We start from the raw sequence: 21,934 nt of genomic DNA, 5'->3' as shown, positions 1-21,934 counted from the left end.
GATGATTCAGCAGGTGAAAGCATCGCTGTGCAAACCTGAACTGAGTACAGTCTCAGGACTTCATGATAGAAAGAGAACCAACTCCCAAAAGTTGTTCTCAGAGCATCACATGCATGCACACACACACCACCACCAACAGTAATAAATTTTAATTTTTTTACTGGGCATGGCAGCATTTGCCTTTAATTCCAACCCTTGGGAGGCAGAGGCAGGAGAAACTCTTGAGTTTGAAGTCACCCTGATCTACAGAACAAGTTCTGAGACATCGAGGCCTTCATAGAGAAATTATCTTAAAATAAATAAATAAATAAATAAATAAATAAATAAATAAATAACTTTCATTTTAAAAAGTGACGTTCTTACATTTGTAACAATCTACCTAAACCAGAGGACATCATGCCAAGTGAAATTTGCCAGGTTCAGAAAGAAAAATGTTGTAAGATCTCATTTGTATCTCTTGAAAATAAAGTTGAATAAATAGAACCCTTGTTCTATGACAAGGTAAGAGGAGAAATAGGAATAAGTGGGTTGCAGGCTACAAATTTTTAGAACAAGCCTACTGAGATTTTTATGATTAAGTTTTTATAAGTAAGTCTATAGAGAGTTCCAGTATAGCTTGAAAACTGTAGCTTATATTGTACACTGAGAGACTGGAGGTATAGCTCAGTGCTGTATAAGGCTGAGCATCACAGAATACTAAAACTGTGTATTGAAAATATGTTAAAGTCCTGGTGGTGGTGGTGGTGTGAGTGTGTGTCTTTGTGTCTGTGTTTATATTTGTCTGTGTATCTTTAAGATTAGGTATTAGAAGAGTATTTATTAAAGATATGGTGGCACGTTTCTTTAATTCCACCACTGTAGGAGGCAGAGACAGGTAGGTCTCTGTTCCAGGCCAGTCAAGGCTACATGGTAAGTCTTTGTCTCAAAAATACAAACATTATTATCAGAGTGTGCACAGTTCTTTTATCCCTTTTATTCTTTTTATCCCTTTGCTAGGTTATCAGTTGATCTATTCAGAAGTTAAGAAAGAGTTATCCTTTTCTCTGCTTACCATTTCTAACTCTTTTTTGATAGGATCGGAAACTCCATGGTACAGCTCAGCAACTGCTCCAGGATAGCAAGACAAAAATAGAAGTCATCCGAATGCAGATTCTTCAGGCTGTCCAGACCAATGAGCTGGCATTTGACAATGGTGATGGAATACGCTTAAATTTTTTTTGTCTTTCACAAGTGTAGGATGCTACCTAACTTCATTAATAAAGAGGCAACTGGGGCTAGAGAATCAGCTCACCAGCGAAGAGCTCTCATTGCTTTTGTAGGGGACCTGGGTTGATTCCCAGCACCCATAGCAGCTCATAAACATAGCCGTTCCTAACTCCAGTCTTAGGGGATTCAACACCCTTTCTGACTTCTGTGGACTGTGTTGCACATACATATACATAAAACAGTAAAATAAATCTTTAAAAAAACATAAAACAAACACAAAACTTTTAAAAGGGGAAAAGACAATCTGAGTTAAGGGATGAAGGAAGGTACGGGTTTAGGGGTTTGTTTTGTTTTACATGAGATGGTTGCTTCTAAACATTTGCACTTTCTTTTTCATATGTAGAACATATTTCTTCATTTCAATAAGCAATGGGATATTTTTAACTGATGCTTTAAGAAGCATATTGCTATTGAAAGTATTACTTTGTTTAGCACTTATTTTATTTTATTTATATTTTATTAATTTATTCATATTACATCTCAATGGTTATCCCATCCCTTGTATCCTCCTATTCCTCCCTCCCTCCCATTTTCCCCTTACTCCCCTCCCCTATGACTGTGACTGAGGGAGACCTCCTCCTCCTGTATATGCTCATAGGGTATCAAGTCCCTTCTTGGTAGCTTGCTATCCTTCCTCTGAGTGCCACCAGGCCTCTCCATCCAGGGAACGTGTTCAAATATGGGGCACCAGAGTTCGTGTGAAAGTCATACCCCACTCTCCACTCAACTGTGGAGAATTTCCTGTCCATTGGCTAGATCTGGGTAGAGGTTTGAAGTTTACTGCACGTATTGTCCTTGACTGGTGCCATAGTTTGAGCAGGACCCCTGGGCCCAGATCTGCCTATCATACTTATTTTATTTTTAATCCAACGGGACTCTTCAGCTGCTTTTTAAAAAGTAGAGTATACCCTATGAGCATATACAGGGGGAGGAAGTCCCCCTCAGTCACAGTCATAGGGGAGGGGAGTAAGGGGAAAATGGGAGGGAGGGAGGAATGGGAGGATACAAGGGATGGGATAACCATTGAGATGTAATAAGAATAAATTAGTAAAATAAAATTTAAAAATTAAAAAAGAGTCAGAAGCTATGATTGTCCTTCAGTAACTGCAGATTGATTTCAAGTCCCCACTGGATCCCAGTTCTATGGATGCTCAAGCCGTAAGTGGGGTCTGTCATGGTATCTATAAAGAAGACTTGTGCGTCCTCTCACACACTTTTATCTCTGCAGTGCTTATCATACCTAGTCCACTGTAATCACTGTATGAATAGTTGCATTGTTTAAGATATGTTGACAAAAATAAAAAAATCTTTTCATTATCAGTACAGATTGTGTTTTTCCCTAAAACACTCCAGGGTGTTTGAATCTATAATTATGGAACTTGGTGGTGTAGAGGACCACTGTGTTTCTGTCTCATCAAATTATACATACCAGTTTCTTCAGATCCAAAACCCTTTTAAAGATGTGTGATTTAGATGTTTAATGGCTAAAACAACATTCTGTATCTCAACCTTGAGTCTCATTTTATTACTACTATGTTTATTGACTTAACTAGCTTAATGTCATTACTTCATTTCTTTTTCATGACTTTTAATCACAAGAAGTTAGAAAGTGAAGTGATTCAATTAATAAATAAATTTTGTTTCTTTTTTCTCCTAGCAAAACCTGTGATAAGCCCTCTTGAGCTTCGGATGGAAGAATTACGGCATCATTTTAGGATAGAGTTTGCAGTAGCAGAAGGTGCAAAGAATGTCATGAAGTTACTTGGCTCAGGAAAAGTAACAGACAGAAAAGCACTTTCAGAAGTAATTATTAAAAGAATTTCTACCTGTTTAACATGTCATTTGAAGAATATCATGGCTTAAATGTCAACAATGTCTCTTTTCCTTGCAAGGCTCAAGCGAGATTTAATGAATCAAGTCAGAAGTTGGACCTTTTAAAATATTCATTAGAGCAAAGGTTAAATGAACTTCCCAAGAACCATCCCAAAAGCAGCATTGTCATTGAGGAGCTTTCACTTGTTGCATCACCAACCCTAAGTCCACGGCAGAGCATGATATCCACGCAGAACCAGTATAGCACACTGTCCAAACCAGCAGCGCTGACTGGTGCGTAGCCTGTGACTCTTGCTTTCTGTGTGCTTTTGTTTGCATTAAATTATGGATTGATATTGGAGTCAAGGGCATGTGTACAGGACTTTCTGAAATTATAGTTTAGATTCCTATAGTAAGCTTTACTCTTGCTGGGGCTGATTGTAGAGCCTGTAAACCTAGCTAATTGGGATGCTGAAGCAGGAGAATCACAAGTTCAAGGCTTGCCTAGACAGCTTAGTAAAATCCTGTCTCAAAATAAAAACTAAGTAAGTGGTGGGAACTTAACTCAGTGAAAGAGTGCTTGTAGCATGTACAAGAGTTCATTCCCAACCCTGAAAGAAATTTTATAGTAACCATTTATAAATGGATGACTCAGAAGCTTGTAATATATAATGTACAGCCATCACCCCTGTCAAGTTCTAGAACATTTTTATCATCCCTAAAGAAAACCAGTGCACATTTAATGCCACTCTCCTTCCAAGGCCCCAGTTCCATTAATTGGCTTCTTATCTCTGCATTTGTCTTTTCTAGAAGTCTCATTATCATGGGATTATATACCCTGTGGTCTTCCATATCTGGCTTGTTTCACATAGCACAGTTCTTTTGACCGAATGATGTCCATGTTATAGTTTTATACCATATTCTGTTTTTTCATTTGTAAGGATATTTGGGGCATTTTCCCATTTGGATATTGTGAATAATACTTCTCTGTGTACATGTTTTTGTTTGTAAATCTGTTTCTAATCTAGAAGGACACACATCTAGGAATATACTGGCTAAATCATGATTCCTTTGTATTTAAATTTTGAGTAGTCATCAAACTTTGACAGGTGTTATACAGTTTAACATTCTCCAGAACAACGCATGAGGTTTTCTATATCCTCACCAGAGCTTGTTATTTCCTTTGTTGTTGTTGGTTTACTAATTATTACAGCTGTCGTAGTAGTGCCATCATGAAAAGTGGGGTAAAGGTGTCTGGCTGCTTTTGTAGGGCTGTCTCTCTTTCTTCTTTCAGTTCTGTATGTGTTTCTATCACATGTTTTGTCTCTGTTGGATGCGTCCATGCGTGTACTTGTTATATCTTCCTCATGAATTGACTTCTCTCTATACAGTATCCTTTTTTTTTTTATCTTTTATGACAGAATTTGAGTCTGTTTTGATGAGGTGCAGTTGGATCGTTCTTAATATGTTATATCAGTGTCTTTTAACTATGTAGTTTTATCCATTTGTATTTACAGTAACTGCCAGTAATGTTTAATAAATTCTAATGCTAACTACTGGAAATTGGGTTCAATTTTATAGGGTTATCCTATATGCTTGCCTTTACTTCAGACATGTAATTATAAGCTTGGAGTTTGCAGGTCATCTGTACTTCTGACTGATGACTACAAATCCATTCTCTGGGACAATTTACCAAACTCATGAAGGGCTATACTTACCATTACAGCTTTATTATAAAGGATACAAATTAGACTCAGACAAATGCCACATTTTCTCTTACATGGGGAACCTAGACTTAAGAATGGTTTGTGTGTGTGTGTGTGTGTGTGTGTGTGTGTGTGTGTGTGTGTGTGTGTGAGAGAGAGAGAGAGAGAGAGAGAGAGAGAGAGAGAGAGAGAGAGAGAGAGAGAGAGAGAACATAAACCAGAAAAGGAGCCAGGCATGGTGGTGCATGCCTTTAATCCCCGCAGAGGCAGGTGGCTTTCTGTGAGTTTGAGGCCAGCCTGGTCTACAGAGTGAGTCCAGGACAGCCAGGAGTACAAGAGAAATCTTGTCTCAAAAAAACAAAAACAAAAACAAAACAAAACACCAGAAAAGGGATCATGAGGATGGATGAAGAGCTCGTAAAAAGGGGTAGAAAAAGAGAAGAGTAAAAGATGTGTAATAAAGCAGAAGAGGATGACATGAAGAGAACCAGCGGGGGCGGGGGTGGGCAGGAAGCGAGGGAGAGAAATGAATGAGAATGGAATACAGTGCACGCATACATGAGAAGGCCAGAGTGAAGCCCGTTCATCTGTGTGCTAACCTGAAAAATCAATTAAGGGCGGAGGAGGAGTAGGATGAGCCAAGGGCAAAGTGCAAGAGCTTAGGCGGGTCTTCAACCCAGCGCTTTCTGGGTCTTAGGATCTCTCACCATGCCTAACAGCAGTATCTTTTACCGCCTCGGCTGTTCTCTTCAGCTTTAGGTATCCTGAGTTTTTATTGGGACTTTATTATGTGGGTGTGGTTGAATGAATCCTTGCCGTGTGAGTGAAATGAACTCAAGCCAACTGCCCTGCTCAGGAGGTCAGGACATCAATCTTATATGACTCAAAGTCTCAACCCCCCAGTGTTAAGGTAAGCCTTTCTAGGAATGTCTTCCCCAGTCATGAAGCTGCCTGGAGACCTACCGTGAGAGACACCTTGTTAGCATCAACTCCAGTGTGGTCTGAGGCACCACCATGAGTAACAGATTTGTATACTGATGATAGTTCAAAAGGTTTAGATTTCCCTCCCATAAACTAAGGTTAAATTAAAGGGTAAACACCTCTTTAGTATAACAAAGGCATTTACTAGAGAATGAGGCCATTGTGGACAAATGGGAGGCCCCTGTCTCAGAACAGAAATGAGAGCCTGTGAGGCGACTTATCAAGTAAAGACATTTGCCAATAAGCGTAACTCTCATAAGTGTCCTGTGACCACATGCATGCTTTGGTGTACACACACACACACACACACACAAAAAAAAAACCAACAAAAAAACAAAAAAAAAAACCCACACACACAACCAGTCAGTCAGTCAGTCAATAAGTATAGTTTAAAATCTTTTAAACAAAAGACTGGCCTCTGCTATTTTGCTGTTTGTTCTATAAATGATACTTTTTTTCCAGATCCTATGATATGACCCCTTTGTAGATTTTTCTCATCTTGTTCTCTCATTTGTCTTTTACTTATTAATGAATTAGTTTTAATAAACTGATTTTCTTAGAAAGATTATAGTAGGCACATACAGAATTTGAACAAGAAATAGAAAATTCTTCATAAGCCCAACTTCTGTGTATTCACCACCTCCCCTACTATCAGCATCTTAAACCAGCCTGGCACATGTGTATTTTCATTTTAGGGTCCCCCCTCTCATTTGTATTTTAGGGCTATAATGTTTTGATGAGTCTCGCTCTATATCACAAGATGCCCTTGAGCTCATAATCCCCCTGAATACTAGAATTACAGCATAAGTCACAGATTTTTATAATTTGTGAGTCTACACTGACACATCCTTATGCACTGAGGTCCATATTATATTTGCTCGCTCTTCCCGTGCACTGTCCAGGTGTAAACCACTCTGTAACGATGGGCCTCCTGCCTTACATTTTCCTTTGTGTCCTGCTAGGCCCTGTCCGCTCTCCATCTACAGCCTGGCAGCCCCTTGCCTTTTAATTTTTTACAATTTTGGTTCTCTCCTTTCCCCAGTTCTGGAAATATGGGCATTTACCAGTAACTCCCAGTTCTAGGATTCTTCTTTTTCCAGGATATCTTAGCTTGAGTTATAACATGGTTAGCCTTTTCAGGGCTGCACTGCTGTGCATGCCTGATGTACTGTCTCCTTTCTGCTGTTTTAAATTATGTCTTTGTATGTGATTTGCTCATTAGCAGGCTATGTTTTTATGTATTTGTCTTTTTAATCACAAGAGAAGTTTAAAAAGGAATTACAAACCAAAAAAAATCATGTTTTTACTTGTATCATTTGTGTTGCCGGTGTTCAGGGTGTTATCTTTGTTTTCAGATCTTTCCATGTAAATGTGAGCAGTTTTCCTTCCCATCCCTTCTGAGCAGCTTGTTTGGGGACAAATGTCCCCACCTAGGAAGTAATCTTGTTTATTGAATGAAAGAGAACTACTATTTAACAAACTGTTTTCTATAAATCTCTGAGAACTCCAAAGAAACTGCGTATGTGGTGCCTGTGCACCATTCCAGCTATAGTTTATATGGCTCCCACCAAAATATCATTCACGACTCAAGTACGTTGTAAACCATCTTCCCCGATCCTGTTTAAATGTCTTTCCTTGCTTTGTTATCCATCTTATAATATTGTACATATTTTTCAACTTCAAACAAAAATGTAGACTTACAACAAGTGAAGAGATCATCAGCCTACCATTTTATTTATCCCACACATTTGTTAAGTACTGTGTGTAATTAGGCACCCACTATACTTACTGTCTTGATTTTTGATTTTTTTTTTTTTTTTCATTTTAAACAGAGTCTCTCTGTGTAGCACTGGCTGTCCTGGGCTCACTTTGTAGACCAGGCTGGCCTCACACTCACAGAGATCTGCCTGTCTTTGCTTCCTTGAGTTCTAAGATTACAAGCCTGAGGCACCAAGCCTGGCTAAGTTTGATGATCTTCTAGGTTAGTACTTATTCCCAAGAATTTCTCAAAGACTCATTGATTAAAATAGGATTTCAAGTATTTGGTAATAGATATAATTGGTAGAAAAATAATATAGTCACACTTTCGATTTTTTTTTTTTTAATTCTCTGTTCTAGTCTGTTTACTCTGGCTAGGTTTTATGTCAACTTGGTGCAAGCTAGAGATGTATTTGGGAAGAGGGAGTCTATTGAGAAACTGGCTTCCTAAGATCAGGCTGTAGGCAAGACTGTATAAGGCATTTTCTTAATTAGTGATTGATGTGGGAAAGCCCACCCCACTGTGGGTGGTGCCATCCCTGGGCAGGTGGTCCTGGGTGCTACAAGGAAGCAGGCTGAGCAAACTGTGATGAGCAATACAGCAAGCAGCACTCTTCCGTGGTCTTTGGGTTAGTTCCTGCCTCCAGATTTCTGCCCTGTTTGAGCTTCTTCCCTGAACTCCCATCAGTTATGGGCTGTGATGTGGTACTTACTATAAGCTGGAATACAAACCCTTTCATCCCCAAGCTGCTTTTAGTTATGGTCTTTTATCATGATAGTAGCCCCAAGACATTGATTTTCAGAAATTGCTTATTAAAATGTATCACTCGGCTGTACCAAGAAGTTGGTAGCATAGTGGTGCATGCTGGTAGTCCCAGCCCTGGGAGGCTGAGGCTGAGAGGGAAAGAGCAAGAGTTCCAGGTCAGGCTGGGCCCCATCTCAAAACTTCAATAGCTATCAATAACAAAATTGTACAGGTTGCAATACTGAATTAGTTTTTTAAAAAAGCATTTACTTGTTCTGATATCATTCATAGCTACTACTTATGGATGCATTTAGTTCTTAAATTCACTTGTGTTAAATTTTTGTATTATGGTTTATGAAGGTGAAGAACGTAGTTTTAGCCTATTTCTAATGTGGTTATAAGCAATTGTAATTATGCCATCTCATAAAAGAATGAAACCTGTACATGTTTAATAAAGATCTTAACTCCCTCAGGATTTCTTTTTACCCTAAATGAAAGCAGGTGGCGAGCATTGTCGTGTCCTGATAGATTGAAATTACTGAAATATTTAATAAGCCACCAGGATTTAAAGTACTAACCAGATGTTTCCAGTTTCCCCAGGATAACTTTTACAGCTGAGTATTTACACTGGAAATGATGAAAGTTTGCTATTGTAACAACAGCAAAGCAAATAAAAAAGCAAGCACAACAAGTTGTTCCTTTAGCACTAAAAGAGAAATGATAGCCACTCTGCTTAAACTTGTCTTGTTGCTCCACAGCCTAAGAAACTTGGAAAAAAGATGGAGACTCTTCTCTTTCCTGCCTTAAAGTTAGTTACTATACAGTACTCCGTGGGGTACACCCGTCTTCAGTGCACACTACAGTGACCTTTTTTTTTTTTTTTTTTTTTTTAGTAAACACATATTTTGTACTGTTATCACCAGTACTCACTTTTTAGGACAGTATATCAGGAGTATTTTAGACATCATATATACGTGTTAAAAGTAGTTTTGCTCTTGTTTCCAATAAGAAAGCTTCTGTTATCCTAATTAATCACTGTTCTTCTGTATGTGGTTTTATTTTCTTCTTGCTGCCTATAGTATTTTCTGTTTATCACAGTTTTGAAAAACTAAATTATTATTATGCTTTATGATCCTTTTGTTTTGTTTTTCAAGACAGGGTCTCTCTGACGCCTTGGCTGTCCTGGACTCAAGGCTGGCCTTGAACTCACAGTGATCCACCTGCCTCTGCCTCCCAAGTGCTGGGATTAAAAGTGTGCACCATCACACAGAGCTGCTTTATGATTCTTTGACTTGATATTCATGAGCTTCTTGGGCTTATAATTTTCATAAAATTTGGAAAGCTTTTAGCCATGTATATATATGTTTCCTTCTCTGTCTGCACTCAGGAGCTTCAGTTAAACTTACATGGTACTATCTGTTAAATTCATAATTCTCTGGTTTAATACTTTCTGACTTCTTGTCTTTAACTTCGGCAACCTTTTCTTCTGCAGTACTCAATCAGCCACCAATTCAGTCTAGTACATGCTTTTTAAATTTTGAACAAATGTCCTTTCTGTCTCTAGAAATTCACTACTTTGGGGCTTTTTTATTTCTTTCATGTCTCTGTTCAGCCTTTGAACAGATGGTGCATAGATGTAATTGTCTTTATGTCATTGCTGTCTGCTAATTGTAATATTTAAGTCTCTTAAGTCACTGTATGTTAATTTTTAATGTAATAATACAAAACAAATTCGATAATCTTTGATTGGATAGAAGACATTGCAAATTTTTGCCTTGTTGAGTAAGCATTCCTAAGATTTATTCTAGGATGCAACTATATAGGAATAATACTATCTTGTATGTATAGGTTGTGGGTCTTAGTGTGTACAAAAATAATGTCATTTTGGAATAATTACCTCTGAAACAACAATAAGTCTCTTAACCCCTAGGCTATCTCTTCAGCCCTGAGGCAACATTTTGAATTACAAGATTAGTCCAAAGTAGTAACAAAACCATGGATCTAGATAGTTTTCTTCACAGTTCCTTGTTTTCATTTTGAACACCTTTATTTGTCTAAGAAAATTATTTTATGCCTAATTGTAACCCATAATTACTTGATTATCCTGTCAGAACAGAAAAATGAAATGGTCATTTTACATTTCAAATACAACAGGAATGGTTTGTTTATACAGAATACAAAGAAAAGTATTTTTCTCTGTTAACTATGTAACTATAAGGCACAGTTGTTATTGCACTCAGAATTCTTTGTATCTTATGTGAATGCTAATATTTAGCTTTATTTTTCTCCTTATGTTCTCTAGCCATATAATTCTACAATCTTTCTGATTATAAAAGGGATACTTATATATGTATGTTCATGTAACTAATTTTGTACCCATAGTTGGCTTTGGTAAATATTGTTCTTATGTTGCTTTAATTTGTTAAGACAAAGTCTCTTATGCTACTCAGGCTGGACTAGAAGTTTCTGTGGGTCACAGGCTATCCCCAAAGGCCTCTCTTGCCTCAGCCTTAAGTTCTGGCATAGCAGGTGTCTCCTACCATTCTGTTACTGTCTTTGTTTTTATTTTTGATTTTTCTATAAAAATGGTTACTATTGCCATAATTAAGAACTTTCCTTTGTTTCTTTGAGTGGATTCAGAAGGATGGTAGATTCCTCACAGATCCCCTATAAAAAGGGTTTTTGTTATTTTAGCAAATCATCCTCCTTTTCCTCTTTCTAAACAGATAACAGACATGGCTCTATATAGTACGATGGTTGTTCTTATTTCATACTTATTTATTAACAGGTACTCTGGAAGTTCGTCTTATGGGGTGCCAGGATATCCTCGAGAATGTCCCTGGACGGTCAAAAGCAGCGTCAGTTGCACTGCCTGGATGGAGTCCAAGTGAAAACAGATCATCTTTTATGAGCAGAACCAGTAAAAGTAAAAGTGGAAGTAGTCGCAATCTCCTGAAAACCGATGACCTGTCCAGTTCAGTAACCATGCTTTTTAAAATCATGCTACAGATTAAAGGGCCTTATCAATGGAGACAGCCAAAACGGGAAGTGTCCAAAGAAAGGACCAAAAGTTTTAATTGCCATAATTTTAAACTTTTAAAGTTTATAGTAAGAAACAGAAAAACAACACATATTACTCTATTGAGACTGAATGAGAGGAGTGGAGAGCTGGCTCAGAGCTTAAAAGCACTGTCTGCTTTTCCAGACATCCTGAGTTAAGTTTCCAGCAACCACATGGTGGCTCACGACCATCGATGCCCTCTGGTGCCCTCTTCTGGCCTGCAGGTGTACATGCAGATAAAGCACTCAAATACATAAAATACACAAAAATCTGTTTAAAAAGAAAAGAAGAATGAGAATACATTATAACTAGCAAAGTCCTTTGAAAGAATAAAATATTGAACATCACTCTTTATACCTAAATGAATGACTACAGACACTGTGAGACTTTCCTCCTCGGGATTCCATCTTGGTTATTTTAACTGGTGACCATTAAAAACTGAACTTCTGGGGATTAGCTAATAGATGAGATGTGTGCTGGGATAGATAGTGACTAAGTAGTCAGCCTTGACAGGGCATGCATTTGGAGTCAGGAAAAGCAAAAATAAGACTTAGGAGTGTGCTGAAGATATTCCACATATATAATGACAAAATATACCTACGTAGCTGGGAGGGAAGGCAGGTGTCAGTTCATCATGCCAGACAGTGGCCTTCTTGTGTTTAGGGGGAAACTGGGAGAGAAGTGAAAATAAAGAATTGGTTGAGGCAGTAAGCTATCTAGCAAACATAGTGGGAGACAATCAGATGACTCATATAGAAACATATAAGTAGGGTAGTTGATACATTTTAAATATGCAAAATAATACTAAATGTTTCTTTTTATCAGAAAGAAAAAATAATTTCAGAGTAGCTGATAGGAGTATTTGTATAGACACAAGAAGGCCAATTAAAATCAGTTCAATATTGATTATAAAAAATCCTTTTCAGACTTTTCATGCTATGAAATAGTAATATCTGTCTTTTTAACAATTAAAAAGTTTGTAACCAAACTTACAAATTCTTATTATAGATGATGTCTGTGCTGTTTTGAAGCTAGATAACACGGTGGCTGGTCAGACCAGCTGGAAGCCCATCTCCAACCAGTCGTGGGACCAGAAGTTTACCCTGGAACTAGACAGGGTAAGATGAGAACTTCTTAATTCAAAATAGTGATTTTTATTTATTGGATGTCCTTAAGAAGTTTTGTTATTTTGTTTTGTATTTTGAGGTTGAGATATAGAGTCTCACTATATGTCCAGGCAAGCAATATGTGGCTCAGGCTGGCCGTTAACTCACAGAGATCCTCCTGCCTCCGGGATTAAAAATATGTGCCACCACACCAGCTCCAAGAAGTTTGTAAAATTAGAAGCGTGTACATATTTCTCATCTAAGGAATTGTATATAAATTTGCCTTTAAGATACAGGTACATATCTGACTGCCACAATAGCTTTAGTTTACAATAATTTGGAAATATGTAGTTTATATCAACTAGGAAGTTGGTAGTGGTGAGGTCTAGTGTCAGAGTGTATGTCCGTGCATAGGAGGATGTTATCATTGGGGTTGTTTGGTTTTGTTTTTCTGTGTAGTCCCAGTTGGCTCAGTCTCTAGTATTCCTTTCTCAACCTGTGCTCGGACTACAGCCCCAGCCACTGCTATGCTCAGCTGTATGTTTTTAATAACATACAATCTATTTACTGCAGTGATTGTCCTTTCCCAGGGTTTGCAAATTTGGCTTTGAACAGAGCTCTTACACACAGTTTTCTTATCTGTCAAATGTCTTTCATGAATGACGTAAATAACGAGAATCTCGGCTGTGTCTACATAATAACAGAAGTCAACACAGTACATTAAAATCTGAATAACTTTTTTTCAGACTTAAATCCAGGAGATTTAAGTCTAGGAGAAAATACTCAGCCTTTGTTATATTTTGATCTAAAATAAAGTAAGAGAGTTTACTACTTGGTCATCGGATCCATGAGTGACATTTTAAAGTTATATATCCCAGTGAAAGCATGAATGGTGCCTGCACAGATGATAGACTGTGGAAGTGCTCGTGATTATGTTCTAGCTGCTTTATACCTGCACAGTGTTTTTCTAATTTATCTGATTATATCTTTAAACATCCTGGTTCAGACTTTTATTGCCTCAAGTTCTATCTGCCAGGTAACTTTTACAGATTCACAACCTTCTCTGTATTCCACTTCAGTGATGTGTGAGATATGTGAGGACTAAGTCCATGTAATTTCTTTAAAGAAATGATAGACCTTGAAGTTCACTATGTTACTAAAATACTCTGACTAATAATCTCTGTACCTGAGCACAGACTGATCTTCAGTGAATGCTACTTTCATCCTGGAGTTTATTCTTAGTTTAGAATCATTTATCATTATACTCCCCTGTTTAATCAAATATTTATTGATTACTGTTACATCCCAGGACTTGCAGGTGCAGATTGACAATGAACAATATAAACAAGTCTCTTGGGTTCTCTTAAGAAATGTATACTTTATTGGCTCTTCCGAATATATTTCACTAGTTGCAGACTTTACTATTACAACAGAGCTGTCTGTAATAATCAACTACCTCATTTCTAGGACATATCTTTATTCCAGTGATTCTATTTTAAATGATAACACTTTTGCTAAAATACGGTATTTATACTTTATGGCAGTGTGCATGGAAAATTCATATAAGAAAACTTAACCTTAGGATTTATGTGACGAATAAATGTGAGGGAGAAGAGATGAAGACATTGGGAAGGGTTTGGGGCTGGCACGGGGATCCAACCATTTAGTTTTCTGTCACTCAAATAAGACTCCATTAGGTTCAAATCAATAGCCAAATCTCACGCCTCGCTGAGGCTAAAGAAAGAATATTGTGGTTAGGGAGGTGGCTCTGTGGGTCAGAGTTTTTGCTGTGCAAGTCTGAGGATGTGAGCAGGAGTCCCTACCACTCGTGAAAAGTAAAGAGTCAAGTACAGCCACATACACAAATAACCCCACTGCTTACAGGTAAGAAAGGGGGCATGAAGACATGAGAGATCACTGTGACTTGCTCCAAGTATAGTGAGAGATTTTATTTCAGTGGATAAGACAGAGCAAAGGACGACACAGGATGTTCTACTCTGGCCTCTGGGTGTGGACCTGTACAAGCAAACACACACACACACCTAGAAGAAGAGGAGGAAGAGGAGGAGGAGGAGGAGGAAGAAGAAAGAAAGGAAGAGAAGATGATTATCCCAGATTCCTTGTTTTTCTTACCACTTGCTAAACTTTCGATATATTGGTTTTACATAAAGAAGTCTCTCTCTTCCCTGATTGAGTCTATAATGAAGCTATCCTCTAGCTCTATTCTTTATCCTCCTGAAATCTTATTCCATTTGTTATCCCTCCTGCTACCTATATTAACCTCATTATCTCTCACCTCTTATTTTTATTGCATATGTTCACATCCATCCCATTGTTAAAAAAGCATTTTTCTTTTGTCTCTTCCCAGTTCCTTGGGTTTCTGTTTCACAGAGGTTTTGAAAACGTGATTGATGCTCACATATTAAAGTTTCTATTACTATTCCAAGTTTTTAAAAAGGGCATGTATAGTGTCCATTTGATCCTCAGAAATCTTGTAAGATATGTACATTATTATAATTGTTTGAGGAATTAACATGATCCTGAGACTTTAAGTAACTTCTGCAGGCCCCACAGCAAAAAAAGCTGCAGAATTTACACAAACATTTACAGAGAGCCAGGTTTTTCTGAGGGGAAGGCCTATGTTCTTTTTCAATATAATTAGCTAACTTGTTTCAGCTTCCATCTATCGTTTTGCTAGAGTAGGTTTTCTTGATAGCAGTAGTAATAATAAAAATTAACACATTTTGAGCTTGACTTAAGTGCTTAGCCTGTGTTCCTATAATTCTCCCAAAATGATTGATACTGTTGGGCATATTTTATAGGTGAGTAAACTGAGGCCCTGAATACTTACAGTAGCTTGTCCAATTTTCCAAAAATGCAGTAGTATGGAGCTAAGATTTGAACCTGTTTGTTCTCCAGACACTTACTGAGTTTGCAAGCACAAGACAATTGGTTCTAGTGCCCTTGTTTTTAACTAACAGCATGTGCCTGATATGATTTAGTAACTCTGCCTGTATAGTAAACTGTTAGTGCCAGCCTCAAGTTTTCAAGTAAAGACATAATTACTTTTCAGATCTAGTTCTTCTTTTTTGTTACTGCCTTTTTGTCCTTATTTTCTCAAAGCTGGTCAGTTAGAAGGTGTATATTATATGAACCTGTTTCTTATCCCTGGAATATACAACATGATATCTAACTCTTGTACATCTTTTTCTGTGGGTGACAGAACTTAAGAAGTTATATGGAGTACAACACAAAAGAGGTTTTTAAAGTTTTATGAAAAGGAGACCAAGGCACATGAAGGATAGGACAAGAAGGCCAGCACACTAAGTAGAATTCAGAATGAAGGAATGGAGGGTGGCCATGTGTGCCAGTTTTCCAGAGTCAATTATAATTGTAAACTTGAGAGTCCAAGTTTCTAGCAGAATGAATAAGATATACCCACACCTAAAAAGCAGAAAGGGCTGGAGTGGGTTGGAGCACTGTTATGACAAATGGATGTTTATTCTGGCCTTGATGGATGGAGGGGGTTGGACTGCCATGAAGGTAAGCAGTCTACTTACTGGTTTTGTCTGGGAAGTAGATTCAGTAGGAGCAACAGCTATAAAGACAGAGAAACAGAAAAATATGTGAGTTTAGAATATAAGGGAGGCTGTGGAACTTTCTAATGTGTGAACTGACATAGGAAAGAGTTACTTAGACATAACTTACAATCTTACAAGACTTAATAGCTCACCTCTTGTTATTTGGCAAACATAAAAATAAATAACTATCCCATAGTTGTCTTCATTAGGAAGGAAGTGACAGATGAGGCATCTATGTAATCCCAGCACTTAGGGAGCCGAGGTAGGAAAGCTCAAGGACAACCTGGGATTTGCATACTAAGAGCCATCTCAAAAACAAAACAATAAAGTAGTTATTACTTGGTATTTATATTTATGCCCCAGAAAACCAGTATTGGGAGCACAGTGTTAAATGCTTTTATATAGCTCTTATTTAATTGCAAGTAATAAATGGTATGTCTGCATATTGTCCAAAATATAGTTTTCCAAAGTTTGGAATCAAATGACCCCTCATTTGTTTGTTTGTTTGTTTGTTTGTTTTCTTTCTGTTATTGTTGAAGAGGAAGCTTGATAAAGATAACGATGGCGTCAGGGTGGAGGTAGCAGTGCTCGTAGTGAAGCTTCCCACCAGCTTGATATGGTAGCTCTCATGTGCTCTCTGAGAAGCAAAGGTGGCCCCAGGCGCCTGGGCTACTCAGCACATTAATTGGAAGTTCGTCCTTCTTTGTGCCAACTCCTTAATGCTAGGTGTGCATCATTTTTGTTTTTAAATTGCAATATAGCATTAAACTTGTTACAATTCACCTCAGCTACATGTAAAGCTGATTCTGTGCCTCTTGTCTTTTTCTAATTCCAGCTCTAGAGTGATGAGCCATACAGATTCCTTATTCCAACCCTAAAGGGCTTTTGTTTATCTTGTTATAAATTCAAATTCACAATAAAGCAAATGAAGCAGGAGCTGTTACAGTCAGACAGTATTGCCAGTTAGTACTTATCCGATCCAATTGCCCAGCCTTTCTAAATTTCACTTTTACTCTATCTAGATTTCCTCTAACCCCTTGCTTGATAGAACTCACCTGTAGTTTACATTCTAGATAGTGGTTGGTCTGTGGTGCTTTGCATCTCACATTCTACATCTCTTGACAACTTTTCTAAATTACACTGGATGTTAGGTGATAAAGAAAAGTGACAATTCATGACATAAATTATAGAGTGCTGGTTGTATTACTAGGTCATCAATAACATCTCCATTTGGGAAGACTGATCACAGGCAACAGTGCAAAGTAACAAGAAGTAAAGGTTCTTGTCCCTGAAACCTTGTAGAACTCAAATAAACTCAGCTCTGTGACCACATTCTATACCAGACCTCAGATCTCTAATTTATTTCAATTTGACATACAGACTAGAGACAGAGGTAAGAGAAATCACTTAATGAGTTGGCTATAGTAGGCTCACTAGAATGCATAGCAAAAACTGAAGTGTTGGGGCTGCTTTCCATACCGTCCCACTGCCTCGGAGTGAAGAAGAAACAGTAGTAATCCCATCACTAACATTTGTACCCTTCAGTGTGCTTAATCTATAGGCCTTTGCCTCATGTTTCTTCTTGATCCTTAACATGCCTTCCTGCTCAAAATAGTGGAAGAACCTAGAAGGCAGTAGAACGGCATTCCTCTGATTGAAAAACAAAATCTACATTAGCAATCCTTAGTTTATTTCTCCAGTTTATTTCTAAAAATAAGTTTAAAATATTTCAGCTTTGTGTGTGAGAGAGAGATTTGTGCGTGTGTGCATCCACATGTACCGGTGCTTTCAGGTGTGTGCACCTATGCACATGCATGTAGACAACAGAAGGCAAGTCAGGGATCCTGTTGTATCACTCGTCACCTTATTTTCTTGAGAAAGGGTTTGTAGTTAAACGTGAGCTAGTGCATCATTGTTTTTAGCTAGGCTGGCTGGTTAGTGAACCCTCCTGTTAACCCTTCCTAACCTTAGCACTGGAAGTACTGGCTGCGCAGCACAGGTCTTCATGCCTGCCTGGCAAGTACTCTTACCCACTGAGCCATCTCTGCAGCCCCTAATAGGAATAGTATTATTATATATAAACCAGTTTCTAATCCTACAATTCTTAGATCCTCATGCATTTTACCCCACAGTATTTTTGCCATGTTAGTTATGAATCAGGAATGAGATGTCCTAGGATCACAAAGGAAAACTTCTATTTTCTGATTATTTCTTTTTCTGACAATGAATTTGTATTAACCAGACATTGTCACTATGACAAAACACATGAGAAAATTACTTTAGCTTATAGTTTCAGAGTTTGGGATTCATAGTCATTTGTCCTGGTTGCTTTTAGACTCAGGGTAAGGCAGACGGCAATACATGAAAGAGGAAGGCTGCTCACTGCCTGGCAGCCAGAAAGCAAGGAAACGGGATGGGATGCCAATATACCCAGTGACCTCCTTCCCACTACAGCTCCACTTGCTGAAGTTTGACCCACTTCTCCGAGGCACTGCTGTCACCTGGAGTGAACCTTCAGCACACTGAGCAGGGTTCTGGGGATGACTGACACTTACGACCAGATGATAGCAAAGTGCTTCTGTTGTGTTCTGTTTTGACTCATGTTTATTTCATGTTGTAGTTTTATAAAATTTTTTTCCATTTTTATCAACTAGTTTTTTATAATTTAAAGTCCAAAATCTATTATGTATACTAAAAACTTAAATAATAAGATGCATGATTTCACAAATTCAAGATGGTTATGTAAAAAAATGTAATTTATTGTAGAACCTAAAGGCAAATCCATTTCTATCTTGTTGTGGGTGATCTGCATAATTCCTAAGAACAAAATAGTGGAAGAGTCTGGTACTTTCTAATTAAAATGCACATAAATTATAACATACTTGCAGAAATCAGTTCATGACTTGATCCTAACTTATAAACTATTGTCTAAGGTATATTTAGTAGTAAGTTGTCAAAACATTAGTATGTTTTTTGATGTAAACATTTCTAATGACCACAGTATATACTCTTGTGGGGTTATAAAATCAGATATACTTCTTATGGTCTGGTTACTCAAGTCATTACTAATTTGCTTCTTTAATATGTCTTTTTTAGATTATAGTAAAAGAACATACTTTTATATAAAACATGGTGTAAAAACCCCCACCTCCACTTAACATAGACTGCTGTGCTCACCAGTATTACTACCTCGTGGTAATCTTTTGAAAATTCATTGACCTGATGTTGTTACAGTACTTAAACAGAGTGTGTGGCACATAAGTGCACAGGAAAAGCCATTCCATACCTTCTCTGGCCCAATAGTGGGTCAAAGAAACAGGTTTCAATATGGATTTTTGAGGCAACCATTGAGACATTTTAGCAGCAGGACAACAAGCAATGACATGTGTAGAAGAGAAACCTGAAAGATTGAGGTTCTAAGTGGAAGAGAAGTTTCTGTGGTAATTGGTTGTTCTCAGTGTGTGTCCTAGCCTTGAACTTCAAACGTGCATTAGCAGAGATTGACTAAATTAAAATTTGTAAGTTTGATAAAAGTAATGTATAATTTAAAAACTTTTACAAAGTTTTGTTTTAAATACTGTGATTTTGGTGTGTAGTTTGTTTATTGTATTTGTATTTCATATATTTTGTGATATTTTATTCAAGTGTGTGTCCAATGATGTCTTTTCTGTTTGTTTGTTTGTTTTTTTTAATTATCTTAGTCACGTGAACTGGAAATTTCAGTTTATTGGCGTGATTGGCGATCTCTGTGTGCTGTAAAATTTCTGAGGTTAGAAGATTTTTTAGACAACCAGCGGCATGGCATGTGTCTCTATTTGGAACCACAGGGTACTTTGTTTGCCGAGGTAATACATGTATTTTATTTAATGTACATAACTACAAATAGACATTGTCTGTGTTAGCAGCAGTGGTGTAGATGTGGCAAGAGTGTTAGACCAACATTCAGATATCTTGAACTCTTGACTGCTCTGCTGCATTTTAGGTGTGTGGCCCTGAGGAGAATCGTTTCTCCTCTCCAGTCCATGTTCTCATCTGGAGAATGAAGGGGTTGGGCTCAGCTGTAGTGAAGACTGCCTGCAGTTCTGAAAACTCAGGAGTCTAGGAGATTTCATGGACCATAGTCCATTAGAATTTTCATGTCAATTTGAATTTTTTTCACTACAGGTTACTTTTTTTAATCCAGTTATTGAAAGAAGACCAAAACTCCAAAGACAAAAGAAAATTTTTTCAAAACAACAAGGTAATTACTAAGGATCAAGTGTATTATTTTAGTTATAGATAATCTAGCTATCGTTTAAAAAGTAATTGTGGTTTCTTTCATTTTAGTTGTTCGTTTTATAACACTTTAAAGGAGTATTTAAACATATCCTTTAGCAAAATAATAGAGTCTATTACTCCATTTCTTTGTTTTATTTTGTTTTGAGACTTCAAATTATGCTGTATTTAAGGATGACCTTAAAGTGATGCCCTGCCTCTGTCTCTCAAGTACATGCCCCAGCATACCTGACGTCATCGCTGAGTTTCCCTGACAGTCAACCCGTGACTGACTGCTTTGTCATTTCCCATCCTCTCCCTGCTTCCTCGGCTGATCTGAAGCAAACTCAGATACCGTGGAGTCCTGTTTTTGTTATCACAGATGCCTTAAACTTTAACCACACCTAATACATTAAGGAAGAATCCGAATTCTTGATCTATTTTTTAAAACTATTTGTGCTATTTACACTACCTTTTAATAAAAAACAAAATAGTTTTTTTTTTATGTTATATAGAGTTTATAAGATGGACATGGGGGGAGAAGGAAAGGAGGGAAGGGGGTACCCCAGAGAAAGGAGAGGTACAGAGGAGAGGGAAGTAGAGAGGTAGAGCAACAAAATAGTTTTTAAGTTACAATTGTATTTGTTCTTTATATATTATAAACTGATGAATATGAATTTTTAAATTATGGCTTTCGGTAATATATAAAGAAATTACTTATCCTGCTTTCATTATTCACTATGTCTACAGGCAAAACATTTCTCAGAGCTCCTCAAATGAATATTAATATTGCCACTTGGGGAAGGCTAGTGAGACGAGCTATTCCCACAGTAAATCACTCTGGCACATTCAGCCCGCAGACTCCTGTGCCCGCTGCCGTGCCGGTGGCTGACGCACGCACCCCTGAGCTCGGACCTCCAGCCAGGTACATGTCTCAGACGCTCGAGTGCATCTTTACATGCTTTGCTGTGACAGCTGAATTAGTACAGTGGTTGAGCTCAGTCCCGGCTTTGTCAAGTAGAATTGTAAAACTGCTACTCCTTATTTTAAAGAAGTTAGTTTGCTTTTATTTTGTAGCTACTTAAAAATAAAATCTTTGATTGCTGTTTTGGTAAATTGCTTTGTCTTCTATAAGTGATTCTACAGTAACCAAATTGGACTTTGATCTTGAACCTGAACCTCCTCCAGCCCCACCACGAGCTTCTTCCCTTGGAGCGATAGATGAGTCTCCTGAATTGAGAGTTTTGGATATACCTGGACAGGCAAGGCATTCTAAATCTTCCTTGTACATTTCCTTCTTAAATTAAAATCATCAAAGTGACTAAAGTATGCGTTTTAATTCAGATTACCAGTTGATGGTTAGTGAGTTTATGTCTTTTTGTTCTCTGGGTTTTTTTGAGTAAAATTTCTCAAATTGATGAAGTTGATAAGAGACTGCCCCCTTTCTTTCTGTTGGAACATTGTTGTCATTAGCTTCTATATTCTCTCAGGCCAAAAGGAATGTAATGGGTTGCATATGTTAGATAATAAGTTGGTGTTTTGGGGTTGTTTGTTTGTTTTAACCATAAGAAGAAGTAATCAAATCCTTTTTTCTTTTTTTTCTTCTCAAGCTTTTGGAATTATTTCTCTTAAGTTTTATCAAATGCTTTGCTTACCGAAGGTCC

At 37.6% G+C, this 21,934-nt stretch overlaps 1 protein-coding gene across 1 annotated transcript in view; it reads left to right on the top strand.

Annotated features, from left to right (window-relative positions):
* PKN2 (protein kinase N2) overlaps positions 1 to 21,934 on the top strand; it is a 97,222-nt gene that overhangs the window by 61,011 nt on the left and 14,277 nt on the right. The window contains exons 4-12 of the mRNA XM_084756064.1: positions 1,075 to 1,192; positions 2,924 to 3,069; positions 3,159 to 3,372; positions 11,057 to 11,242; positions 12,338 to 12,447; positions 19,718 to 19,861; positions 20,181 to 20,256; positions 21,021 to 21,195; positions 21,406 to 21,532. Of these exons, the coding sequence (XP_084612190.1) occupies positions 1,075 to 1,192; positions 2,924 to 3,069; positions 3,159 to 3,372; positions 11,057 to 11,242; positions 12,338 to 12,447; positions 19,718 to 19,861; positions 20,181 to 20,256; positions 21,021 to 21,195; positions 21,406 to 21,532 (1,296 nt within the window). The remainder of the gene's footprint in view (positions 1 to 1,074; positions 1,193 to 2,923; positions 3,070 to 3,158; positions 3,373 to 11,056; positions 11,243 to 12,337; positions 12,448 to 19,717; positions 19,862 to 20,180; positions 20,257 to 21,020; positions 21,196 to 21,405; positions 21,533 to 21,934) is intronic.

Source organism: Acomys minous (genome assembly GCF_964271855.1).
Source record: "Acomys minous genome assembly, chromosome: 14".
NCBI lineage: Eukaryota > Metazoa > Chordata > Mammalia > Rodentia > Muridae > Acomys > Acomys minous.
The sequence above is the reverse complement of the archived record's forward strand: the minus strand, read 5'-3'. Positions and strand labels throughout refer to the sequence as shown.